Source organism: Epinephelus lanceolatus, chromosome 12 (assembly GCF_041903045.1).
Source record: "Epinephelus lanceolatus isolate andai-2023 chromosome 12, ASM4190304v1, whole genome shotgun sequence".
NCBI lineage: Eukaryota > Metazoa > Chordata > Actinopteri > Perciformes > Serranidae > Epinephelus > Epinephelus lanceolatus.
This window is the reverse complement of record NC_135745.1, coordinates 27,404,434-27,417,563: the sequence shown is the minus strand read 5'-3', so window position 1 is coordinate 27,417,563 and position 13,130 is coordinate 27,404,434. Positions and strand designations below refer to the sequence as shown.

The 13,130-nt window shown below is 41.4% G+C and overlaps 1 protein-coding gene across 1 annotated transcript in view; it reads left to right on the top strand.

Moving 5' to 3' along the window:
- The first annotated feature begins 2,550 nt into the window (after window positions 1–2,550).
- LOC117271565 (uncharacterized) overlaps window positions 2,551–13,130 on the top strand; it is a 47,521-nt gene continuing 36,941 nt past the window's right edge. The window contains exons 1-13 of the mRNA XM_033649827.2: window positions 2,551–2,654; window positions 2,841–2,891; window positions 3,000–3,166; window positions 3,298–3,368; window positions 3,590–3,755; window positions 4,506–4,643; window positions 6,326–6,503; window positions 6,598–6,740; window positions 7,218–7,321; window positions 10,475–10,640; window positions 11,636–11,818; window positions 11,910–12,062; window positions 12,411–12,555. Of these exons, the coding sequence (XP_033505718.2) occupies window positions 2,591–2,654; window positions 2,841–2,891; window positions 3,000–3,166; window positions 3,298–3,368; window positions 3,590–3,755; window positions 4,506–4,643; window positions 6,326–6,503; window positions 6,598–6,740; window positions 7,218–7,321; window positions 10,475–10,640; window positions 11,636–11,818; window positions 11,910–12,062; window positions 12,411–12,555 (1,729 nt within the window). The 5' untranslated portion in view covers window positions 2,551–2,590. The remainder of the gene's footprint in view (window positions 2,655–2,840; window positions 2,892–2,999; window positions 3,167–3,297; window positions 3,369–3,589; window positions 3,756–4,505; window positions 4,644–6,325; window positions 6,504–6,597; window positions 6,741–7,217; window positions 7,322–10,474; window positions 10,641–11,635; window positions 11,819–11,909; window positions 12,063–12,410; window positions 12,556–13,130) is intronic.

The window sequence follows — 13,130 nt, the reverse complement described above, 5'->3', positions numbered from 1 at the left end:
ATGAATTATAAGGTCAAGCAGACCCAAAATGTGATGTCCTCATATGAGGACATTAGGAATTTATTATCACTGATAATGTTTTGTCCTTTCAATCCCAAGTAGCTAGGAGAAATTAAAAACACGTACCAAACAAAAGTTCAGGTCTCAGGAGGATATAGCACCTTTCACAGAAATGAAATTCACAAAGTGCTTCACAAAATACAATCAAACAATCAAACAATAAAACATGCAATCAATAACAACAAAGGCAATTCAACAAATAAAACAAAGCAACAAAAGACACAAATCAGTGCAGCCCCTTTGGAGTGATGTGCAATGCAGGCTGCAGACCAGAGAGGCTGAGTTGTCACCCTTGACAGTGAAGACAGTAGGGTTGCAGTGATATACCTGTTTTAATGTATATACCAATATCATCCTGAGACCCTGTGTCTTCATATGAGGACATTGCAGTTTTGATTTGCCATGTAGTGGTAATAAGAGACCACAATTAGGATGTTCTCATTTGAGGACATTGAGACTTTATTATCATAGACAATGCTTGGTTTTTTATTCTTATCAGATCCTACGAGGAGGAATTAAAAATGCATACCAAACAAACGTTTGTGTCACAGGAGGATATAAAAGTTGGTGGTTATCATACTGTGTACATTTGTTTAACTAAGATATTGTAAAACAAACAAACAAACAAACAAACAAAAAAAACATGCAGCTGGACAGAGAATCTCCCCTTTATTTTAATTATTTTTTAAGGGGAGACTTTTTACACATACTTCCATCGACAAAATGGTTTCAAGTTTTAATTATAGTAATAAAACGTTTTTTCAACCAAGAATAATCCTTCCAATATGATTCCTTTAAGGGTCAATCTGACTGGTAATAGTATGAATTCTGTAATACTGTGAAACCACAACATTTTCTGAGACGGTTGTTGTACCATGAAGATCTCATGCCGTTGCAACCCTAAAAGACAGTCAGTCAGATTTGGTGTTTGTGTAGAAACAAGGATGCAGACTTTGTTCTCAATATTGTCTTGTTACCATGGAAGTTTTCATACACAAATGTAGATATTTTAAGACCAAATCTAGTTTGATTCATTGGAAGAATGAGTTAAAACTCTTGAGTAAGTCACTGAAACTTGTCAAAGTTGTTTTTATTACTAGATATGTTTAAATTAATTTAAGAAAGCCCTGTTTTTAATTGATATATTTATTTGTTTTGCTTTTATTTCTGTTCTTTTTCTGTCATTTTGTATGTGGCTTTATATTTCTTTGCTCAACCTGAGACAGAAGCTACCTAATGAATAAGGCTTGAAAAAGTGCCTGGCTTGTTTGTATCAATAAAGTCAAATAAAGGATTTACACATAAAAAAAAACTTTATTTTGCCTTTACAATTACCCCAATATTGATTTGATGAGTGTTACGTTTAACACATTGTTGTACAGAAAATCACAAATTTTAATATCATAGAAAAGTGAACATCTAGCATCTAACTGGGTTCTTCAAGTGTTTTTTTTATTTTATAAAACCACTGAATCAAAAGTGTAACTGTTTCATATTTTAGTACACTAAAGTATAATTGGCATAACTAATGTGACAAACTACACAACTGCCTTAGAAGTTGGGGTTAAACCGGGTTGACGGTATTCTCGGAGGAAGCTCCTGAATACAATTTTTTCTGTGTCTTCGAACGCAGCGTCACCCAGCAGCACGCAGTGACTGACGTCGCAGCACGGGCGTGGACCGAAGCGGCGGGTGCATCGTGGAAAGTAGGTGGCAGGCAGGCAGCTTGGGTAATGATGGGGGGAAGGAGGAGATGTGGATGAAAGGCGCGATGGGTAATTTAGTTGTAGCTCAGTCAGAGGCTGGAGAACGTGGCTGAACGGTGCAGGGCTTTTTATTTCACATTTCCGCCAAATATACTTAAATCCGGAGCCATGAAAGCACCACAAACATCTACTTTGTCAACAGTTTCTGTCCATAAGACACTAGATGTCTCTCTTCTCTTGTGCTTCCCTCTCTGAACTGTGGTTGTTTGTTCTGTTGAAGTTCATGAATCAGCTTTTAATAGGTTAAAGCACACACTGGTTGTGTGGCTTATTGATTATGGCCATATTGGCAGTGTGTGTAAGTGTGTAGGAGGGTGTGTAATCTCCAAGCAAATCTTATTTATTGTTGAAGATGATATACAAGCAAAAACACTTGGATAATTACTATTACATGCTTTGTTTTACAGTCCTACTGCACTATATAAGGTTTTCTTATATGTCCCAGACTTTCAAACTGTCCTGCAATAAACAGAGCTCCCCCTCCACATGTAGCTCATGTCTAATGTCTGTCCAAGTGAATGGAGAGGGATGAGAAACCCCAATTTTTTGTGAGGCCCGGTGCCCTGTGAAGTGATTGGCTCAGTGAGTGTTTGTAGCTCCAGTCTGGAAGGTATTTCCTGATTGGTCGTTGTGAGCACCGTGGGTCACTGTGGAAGCCCCTGTACAAGTGTGGTCATTCAGTGGCTGTGAACAGTGCTTGGTTTTCATCTCGCTTACATGTGGAGGTGTGGAGGCAGCCGGACCTGCAGTGGCTTAGGGTTGCTATGGCTGTGTCCTTGTTACCTCTCAATTGTCTGCATGTTGTACTGATTTTTCTCCTGCTATATGGTGAGTTTTATGTCTTTTACTGTGTGCTGTAGTGGTTCTTTAATGTTGCACTGAAAGCAGAGTTGACTGAGAGTCTAGGTGACATGACTTTGAGTGTTCAGTATAGAAGTTTGTCAGGCTTTCTTTGAGAAGGGTTGCACGTTTTTGTCATTATGTGTGAGATTCCTGATCTAATTTTCTGTGCAGTTGGTGATTGCTTTGAGACAGAGCCAAATCTTTGTGATTCAAGTTGCGCCGGTGAGAATCCAGTTTGTTTCATATCATATATGATGCATGCCAGACATTAAATTTGTACTTCAAGATTTCTTTTCATTGAATCTTCTGATTATTATTTTATGTCTCTAGGGTTTCCCACTCCTGATTTATCCTATCAGAGAGGAGTGAGGTACACTTACAGGTATAGCACAACAATTACCACAACCCTTCATGGCTCCAACGCTGGCAGGAATGGACTGGCTTTAGACTGTGTGGTTGATATCGATGTGGTTTCCAAGTGTCACCTAATGATGCAGGTCAGCTTTAATGAAAGTGTGGAAAAATTAAAATGAAGTACTGCAAAAGAGTCCCGCGGTTACGGAAAATGAATGAAGGAATCAATTAATGCTGCAAAAGTCAATGATGTATGCACATGCTTGTCCAACAGATCAGGAATCCACAGATAAAGCGGCTTTCCCCTCAGAAGGAACACTCTGTGCAGCGTTTTAAGAGCTTAAGGTCTGTAATTTCATGTGTTTTTATTGAGTATAATGATTGAGTCAATGTTAATTTGCATGCATACGTGTGTTTCTGTCTGCATTCAACAGCATAAGTGTAAGTCCAGATCATTTTTGGAATGCTCCGACTGTTTTTCCTATGAATGTGATACTCTGTTCAGATGCTCCACTTGTCTGTGTTCTCGGGTCTCGGGGGGCTCATCTGGTGTTTTTGTTTCCCAGGGAGTCACTGGAGAGAACGCGCCTCAAGTTCTCCCTCCATGGGGGAAAGGTCATGGCCCTCTGTCTCCAGGAGGGGGAGCAGGTGTGGGCCCTCAACATTAAAAGGGCTCTACTGAGCATGCTCCAGACCTCCCGCATGGCCTCCAAACAGGAATTAGAAAAGGAGGTGAGGGTTAATGAGGGTTATATTCTATGTAATAGAGCGCTGCAGGGATGACGTTTTTTTTTGTAGGTCGACCTGGAAGTTAGTCACCCTCGTTTCCTCGACAAAAAGCCTGCAGGATTTTTCCTTTGGATTTTAAATTACTGCAGAAAATAAGCACGGTTTTGTTCAGTAAGATTGATCCTCACAAATAAACACCACTTTTATTATTTTTGAAGCGTAAATGCAATCGCCAGAAGGAAAAAGCTAATGGTGGGCCTTAAATGAACTACACCACAGTTGCATGACATCAGTGTCACCACCACAACATGTGATGACATTCTGTCATCTCATTTAACCACTTGTCCGTTACTGCCTTTTTTCAGTCATGTAAAAGCTTCAAAATTCACAAATGTGCTATTTACTGATGTGTTTTACGCCAAAGAACAAAGTCTCTTATAAACTTGTGTTAACTTCAGACCTTATTTAACCCACTGACTGCAAGATGAGGGAAGCGGAAGTGCAAAAATGCTATCTTGTTTCCTCGTTTCAGGACTCCTTCCTGCAGCACTCTATACATGCCCAATTGCAAAATGTATACACACAGCAATTCCTCAATCTTCATGAGATTTCAACATATATATTATAAAACGTCTTGTAGTCTGACAAATACCTCCTTTACTCCTGCTACAAACGATAACCGTCATTAACATCATCTTGACATAATACAGGGCATTCACATGGTAATTATCTGACTTTTCTTTAACGCCTCAGATGGATGTGTACGGGACGTGCACCAGCACGTATGAGAGGAGAGGACCTCTACTGATGAAGAGCAGGGATCTAAAACAGTGCCAACAGTCCAGACTGGCAAACTTCTGGCCCCATTCAGTATCTTTAACTGAAGACACGGTGAGTTTAGTGTCGTTACGATACTGGAATTTCTAATCTGATACTGTAATAATGGTACTATTAATGGCATTAGTGTTCCTATGCCCCCATGTTATGCAGCATGTTGAAATAATAGCAGTATTTGTTACAGAAATGTTACCTCCCTACCGGAACTACGTAGATGTGTTTAGGTTTCACTTCTCGCTTTTTGTACATGTGTTGTTGCGCTCGCTTGCTGGCTCTGGTGTGGACTTTCAAAGTTTGTCTGCACTGGAGTTAGAGCGTTCCCCAGACTGTACAACTCTGCAAACCCTCTCAGTAAACATTATATTTCTTGTCCGGAGTGCACAACACACATCCAAGTATCCCCTGTTGGCGGTGGCTCACAATACCTAAAAAAATGTCAATGTTTGATATAATTTTTGTTATCACAGGGACAAATTGACATTGAGGGCATACAAGGTAACATTTTAAAAGATAAATATAACAGCATTCTTGGTAAGTGGTAGACAAAAGCAGAATGACTGTAGCAAATATACAATAAGAGAAAGTGTGAAAGTGCAGCAGTGGAAGATGAGTATTAAAACCACTTTAAATATTTAGAATTGCTATTTATGAATTAATTCATATTTTTCACACCACTAGGGGAGTTTGCCTCACTTTTTTCTTTGTTAAAAATGTGGCTACCACTAAGGACACTGAAGCCTCTGTACTGTGTTTGCAAATTTAGGTGTTTTTTTTCTGGGATTTTTTTTTTTTTTGCAACTTTTAGGGGCTTTACATTCTACAATTACAAACCTACACATTGGTGGTTATGCTATAGGCTGATTTAAATATTGTTAGGCTCAGTATACGTAAATCAGAATGTTTGTAGGTCAAATAAATATGTAAATGATTCAATTTTATTTTGCCATTTGGAGCTTTGAATCATAGAACATATGAAAGGCTGAGTGCCTACTGCAGCGGCCTGCAGCTGCCTGGTTTTTGATTCCAACTCCTGGCCCTTTGCTGCATGTCATCCCATCTCTCTCGACCCCCTTTCCTGTGTACCTTCAACTGTCCTATCAAATAAAGCCAAAAAATAATCTTAAAAATAGCATTTAGATCATCATGGGCGGCAGTAGCTCAGTCTATAGGGACTTGGGTTGGGAACCGGAGGATCGCTGGCTCAAGTCCCCAGACCAAATATGGAGTGTGGACTCGTAGCTTGAGAGGTCCAATATCGCCTCCTAGGCACTGCTGAGGCACCCTTGAGCAAGGCATTGAACCCCCAAGTCCTCGGGGTGCCCCCTAAACCCGACATCTCTCCATTTAATGCATGTATAGGTTCTGTTTGTGTCTATATGACAACAGAGTGAAAAAATGATTTTCTCCTTTGAGATTAATAAAGTCTATCTTCTTCTTCATCTGGATATAAACAGTAATTAAACACAAAATAGACACGGTGCGTTGCTTTGTTGGACTCCCACTCATGACCTCAGTTCTAAAATCCTTGCTATGGCCTAATGGTGTATTACGCTTGTAGATTTTTTTTTTCTGTTCTCTAGTATCTGAGTTCAAGAAAAGAGGAAGGTAAAAGACGGCTTTGAAGCTGCCTGGTTGTCACTTTTCTGCACCACTGAATAAGAGGATGTCCCTTTTTAGCCCATTATCATCAATATTACATCAGTGATTTTATGTTTTCTTGTTTTTTTTTTCACTAGTCAGTGCAGTCAGAGCTGCACTGTGTTCAGAGGCATGGATCTACAGTGATGGAAGAGGTCAATTGTACTGAGGCTGTTTCCATGGCAACGTGGTCCAAGACTGCAGGGCTGGTGAAGACCCAAACTGTGTCGACCCTGCTCCTGCTCCGAGCCCAGCCGGGGACCCCTTCAGGAGCAGGTCAGTCTGGAGTTACACTTCCACAGTTGCCCTTAGGAGCTATACTGTGTCACAATCATGACCCTGATACCTGTTCTCTTCAATGCTCACGCAGATTTACTACATCTTGGCGTGCAAACTGACCTGCAGTTTGAGGATGAAGGGGCTGCGAGGCCAGGAAAAGCCAGAGCATCGATGCCTCAGCAAGCCAGTCAAACTGTCAGGATGTTATGTGGCCTCACCTCAGACCCACAGCTGGTAGGTCTCAACAGGTTCTACTCAGCTTGTAACTGTATTTATCTGTAAGGAACATTTATTGTATGTTTAATTTCATGCTGCAGTCTTTTTCATCAAAGAATATGAATCACTTTTAAGGAGCCCGTACCCTGCCAGGCCACTGTTGGCTTGTTTGTGTTCGTATTCACGATGTGACTTCCCCTGAGCGTATGCTGCATATCATTTTAATGTCTCCCACACACAGGAGGCCAGTCAAACCTCCTGGCAACCTTCATCAGAGTCTGTTTACATGGGAGGTATTTAAAAGAGGCCGTCAGACCCAGAGCCTGACACACTCTGCGATTTAATTACTGTGTGAGGATTGGGTGATTGATGGAATGAAAACGTGTGTTCACAGTTCTGCGGGAGGTTATTGGTTCTGGTGGGGCGGGAGTAGCATTTCATTAGTTTTATGATGCCTTTAATGTAAGTCCATATGTGTTTTGGATTTGCTCCTAGGTGTCACAAGAGTTCCTTCAACTGGCTTTCCAGCTGAGAGATCTGAGTCTTTCTCAACTCAAGACACTTTGGCAAGAGGCGTCTTTCAAGTGCCGCAATGACTGGTCAGTATTTCCTCAGTGTTTTATGCCTAGTCCTTCGTCAGTTTCTCCACATGACAGTTTGAGTTGCACATTTCCACACCAGTTATGGTTAATAAAATATTTTGTGCTCCCGGTAAATTTGATTAAAGCTGAACGGACTCCTCTTTATGGGTTATAATTATAAAACGCACAGCCTCTGGCGAAGTCACCAAGTAGACAAAAGACTGTCTGTGTGGGACTGTAGCTGATCCAATCAGAAACTACTCTGACACACAGATGACTTACAGCACCCCCCCCGTCCCCAGTCCCCAGTCCTTAATATCATCTATCACAAAATATAGCAAATACACCCTTATCATTGTGGACATTTGTCAAACACAGGTGTAACTGACCACATAATTAACACAGTTATGTGTGTCCTTTATGTTGTGCATTCATGTTCATTGTATGAGTCACTGACACGACTCAATGGAGGCAACATTAAAGGAACGTTCCATCCCAAAAATTGAAAATACATACAGTACAGGCCAAAAGTTTGGACACACCTTCTGATTCAATGCGTTTTCTTTATTTTCATGACTATTTACATTGTAGATTCTCAATGAAGGCATCAAAACTATGAATGAACACGTGGAGTTATGTACTTAACAAAAAAAGGTGAAATAACTGAAAACATGTTTTATATTCTAGTTTCTTCAAAATAGCCACCCTTTGCTCTGATTACTGCTTTGCACACTCTTGGCATTCTCTCGATGAGCTTCAAGAGGTAGTCACCTGAAATGGTTTTCCAACAGTCTTGAAGGAGTTCCCAGAGGTGTTTAGCACTTGTTGGCCCCTTTGCCTTCACTCTGCGGTCCAGCTCACCCCAAACCATCTCGACTGGGTTCAGGTCCGGTGACTGTGGAGGCCAGGTCATCTGCCGCAGCACTCCATCACTCTCCTTCTTGGTCAAATAGCCCTTACACAGCCTGGAGGTGTGTTTGGGGTCATTGTCCTGTTGAAAAATAAATGATCGTCCAACTAAACGCAAACCGGATGGGATGGCATGTCGCTGCAGGATGCTGTGGTAGCCATGCTGGTTCAGTGTGCCTTCAATTTTGAATAAATCCCCAACAGTGTCACCAGCAAAACACCCCCACACCATCACACCTCCTCCTCCATGCTTCACAGTGGGAACCAGGCATGTGGAATCCATCCGTTCACCTTTTCTGCGTCTCACAAAGACACGGCGGTTGGAACCAAAGATCTCAAATTTGGACTCATCAGACCAAAGCACAGATTTCCACTGGTCTAATGTCCATTCCTTGTGTTTCTTTGCCCAAACAAATCTCTTCTGCTTGTTGCCTCTCCTCAGCAGTGGTTTCCTAGCAGCTATTTGACCATGAAGGCCTGATTCGCGCAGTCTCCTCTTAACAGTTGTTCTAGAGATGGGTCTGCTGCTAGAACTCTGTGTGGCATTCATCTGGTCTCTGATCTGAGCTGCTGTTAACTTGCGATTTCTGAGGCTGGTGACTCAGATGAACTTATCCTCAGAAGCAGAGGTGACTCTTGGTCTTCCTTTCCTGGGTCGGTCCTCATGTGTGCCAGTTTCGTTGTAGCGCTTGATGGTTTTTGCGACTCCACTTGGGGACACATTTAAAGTTTTTGCAATTTTCCGGACTGACTGACCTTCATTTCTTAATGACGTTGGATGGCCACTCGTTTTTCTTTAGTTAGCTGATTGGTTCTTGCCATAATATGAATTTTAACAGTTGTCCAATAGGGCTGTCGGCTGTGTATTAACCTGACTTCTGCACAACACAACTGATGGTCCCAACCCCATTGATAAAGCAAGAAATTCCACTAATTAACCCTGATAAGGCACACCTGTGAAGTGGAAACCATTTCAGGTGACTACCTCTTGAAGCTCATGGAGAGAATGCCAAGAGTGTGCAAAGCAGTAATCAGAGCAAAGGGTGGCTATTTTGAAGAAACTAGAATATAAAACATGTTTTCAGTTATTTCACCTTTTTTTGTTAAGTACATAACTCCACATGTGTTCATTCATAGTTTTGATGCCTTCAGTGAGAATCTACAATGTAAATGGTCATGAAAATAAAGAAAACGCATTGAATGAGAAGGTGTGTCCAAACTTTTGGCCTGTACTGTACAAAAAACATTTGTAAAACACTACAGCAATGTCTCTTTGCAGAAAACATGACCCCAGATACTCAAGATAATCCACAGACCTTCTTTTGAGCAGTTTCTTGTAGAAACTATTTGTACCAAACTATACCTGCCAACCATATCACCACACAGAAGGAAGAGTGCATCTACTCATACGAGATACTGGACCCCAAGATGGCGCCTATTTAGTCCAACAGAATTGCTTGCCTTGTGCATATGCCAAAAAAAGTTTCTAGCATCCGGGTTTACTTCCAGGGTGTGCAGCCCACTGAATATGCACAGTAGTGTTTCTCCCGCTGCCTCCTCCTGCGAGTTCCTGCTCGGCTCATAGACTTTACATTGTGATGACATGATGGATTCTTAAATTGCTGTTTTCGGCTTAAGGAAAGTTTTACAAAAATAAAACCTCCATGGATTAAAACTTCATAATGGAAAGAATAATAACTGACCTTGTTTGCAGTTCAAGGTGTTGTGTCATTTATGGAGGTCAGTGGAGAAAATGCTTTGTGTGCCACAGGGAATTTTTTTGTGCTGCAATACTGCGAATGGCCACTGGGTAAAAGTGAACGCAAGACCAAGCAGTGGTCCTGGGGGCAAACTACTCATTAATGAGAAGCTCATGTTCGTGACAATGCGAGATATAAACATAAATAGTATCCTCTCAGCTGAGCTGTAACGTTAGCTAGCTCAGTGGTACTAGGTGAGCTAGCAGTAGCAGTGTTTTTCAAATATTTTTGCCTTGAGCACCACCAGCCGAGTGCCATCTAGTTTCATTATACTGGAGAGAAAACAGACATCTCTACGGCCAATAAGTAACACTACAGGTAAGACTTTATTATTTTGGGGTGAACTGTCCCTTTAAAGAAACAGTACAACATCCTGACAGGCCACTGATAACCAGTCTCACGTCTGAATATGAAACTGCAGCTAGCAGTTGGTTAGCCTAGCATAAAGACTGTACATAGGAAACAGCTGGTTGATACTGATGCTGATTAATTGTTTGGACAGGCAGCCTTTGTTGGATGCATTACCAGCCTGTGGATCTGAAAGCTGCATCGTACTACTGACCGACCTGATGAGGAACAGAGAGCTGGAGGAGGAGCAGGCTAATGCTTTTCTCACCACCATCGCCCTCATCCCTCATCCATCGCCACAGATCATCGACTCCATCAATGTAGGAACTGCAATGTGACATTAATGATGACCCAAACCTTTTATCAATGCTACTTTCTGTATTCACCAGGGCTACTTTCTGTATTCACCAGGGCTGTAGTCAAGACCAACTTAATTGAGTCCAAGTCCAGGTTCAGTCGAAGGGTCAAGACCAAGTCCAAAGGCAGTCGAGACCAAGTCAAAACTGGCGAGTTCAGAGCAAATTGAATCCTGTTCGAAAAACAAATTAAGTTATGGTGGAATTTGCAGATATTTTGCCATCTAACGTTAGCTGAGGTAGCTATGTGATGCTACTGTTAGCAGTATGTGGTGGCAAGTTCTGAGCTCAGAGCCAGCATTGCTTGCAAAACTGGCACAAAATTATTTTATTGTGCGGCTCTTCTTGACTTTAGAAAAGTGATCAGACCTAATGAATCAAATCTTGATAGTGAAATTAGTCACTTTATGGGGGTTGTGGTGCTCAAAATAATGTATCTACAGTTTTACAGATGTCTATTTCACAATGTAAGTCTAGGTGGAAAGTCTTTTGGGCCCAGTGGCATCACTTGTTGGACCCACAAGTTGTGATTTCAGTTTTTGGTCACTATGTCAAATTTGTTTCAAGCCAGGCGCTGTTCCTGGGGGTTTGGTAGAATCAGGCAAAGTTTTGTACAACTGAACCCAAATCAGCAGCCAGGAACAATCTGACCACTTCTTAAAAGTGGAGCCTGTGACCAAGACAATCCGAGTCCGACATGGCATGAAGCCAACACAAGTGCAAGACTTCAAAAAATTGGTCTCAAGACCCGACTCAAGGCCGAAACTATGGCCTTGGTGTTCACTCCCGAGACAAAATAGTCAATATGAAGTCAGAGATATCATATAGAAATGTGTTAGATAAGTAGCGTCTGCATCCATCCATACGAGTAAACATCCTCATAATTTCTTATAACTCTTGTGAAAGACACATGAAGGCCTGAAGGCTCAGCGTCACTGTATCTCTGCTGTCTGTTTTAGGCCTTACTGCAGGTCCAAGAAGTGCAGCCCAAGGCGCTGTTAGCTGGATCATCTTTGGTCTATCAGCTGTGCCAAAAGTCTCAAGCCTCCTGTAGTGAACTTCCTCCGGTACAGACCTTCATACAGACGCTTGAGGACACCCTGAAGGAGGGCTGTGCAGGACAACGGCCCACCCAAGATAAGGTGCTCTCAGATAGAGGTGTACTTCACATCATATATTGACACTGAACCTAGTGAGAAATGCCTAATATGTACATATTTTGTCACCTGACAGCTTTTTTATACACTGAAATCAGTGGGAAACACTGGTCTGTCTGCTCCAACCTTCATTCCTCTGCTAAACTGCTTCATGGTCGGCCATTCATCTGCACTGGAGCTGAGACTTGCTGCCATCCAAGCCTTCAGACGCTTTCCCTGCTCAGCTGATGTGAGTTAATTCTCAAACTAATTCTTAAGTCAGTTGTAGTAATTTTATCATTTGTTACAATGGCATCATGACATTTCTTCAACACACTTTTTCACATATCTTTTGTTGCATTTGTAAAAATACATCACTTCCAGCTCACTCTACATAGCAAACTATTTTGACAAGGCACTTATCCCGTACTTATTGATTGATTATAAGCCAATGTTCATTTTCAAAAGAAGATTTCATCTCTCATATGTTCGTAATACAGAGGCTACCTTTCTAATTGATTCATGATGAGTTGAGGTGGAGGTGAAGAGGTGATAGGTAGTTTAACATCAGTGACTGACAGCAGTTTCCTTCCTTCAGAGGTCTGTGCTGTTGCAGCTGTACCGCTCCTCCCAGGAGGATCCCGAGGTCAGAATTGCTGCATACCAGCAGCTCATGCGTTGCCCTGATCAGGACGTGTTTGAAGTGGTGAAGACGACTCTGAGGAATGAGACCTCCAGCCAAGGTGAATTAAACCTCGTGGTTTGTAGACGAGATGCTAATAGCAGCTTCTCCGAGTAAAAAATGGCCTCTGCTACACATGGTCATATTTGTGCTTTAACCAAACATGTAAACCTTCTTTATTGTAGCCGTTTTTACATATATTTTCTTCATCTCTGAGTAGTTGGTTAGGGCTAGTGTTGTGCCACAAGGCGTAAAAGTGTCTACAGTTGTTCTGAAATTCCGTGTTGTTTTTCTGTTTATAGACCAATTTCTATTGATAATAATAATTCTACCATGTTTCTCCAAAAATGCTTGGAAAATTGTTTATAAAAATTTTCACCGACTTAAAATCCAGCTGTATTCCCTACACACATCAGTATGGCTTATAAAGACTACACCACTTATGACAGATACAATCTCACCTGCATTTGATTAAAAAATAAATAATTGTACCATATTTCTGTATCAATTAAAAGCACTTGCGACAGCGAATCACTATATTTTCTTACTCTAACTGCAGAAATATAGTTTTCACGACTCAGCAATTGCATGGCCAAAAAATAATATTCGTAATAGAGAAAAGTTTGTTCAGATGTT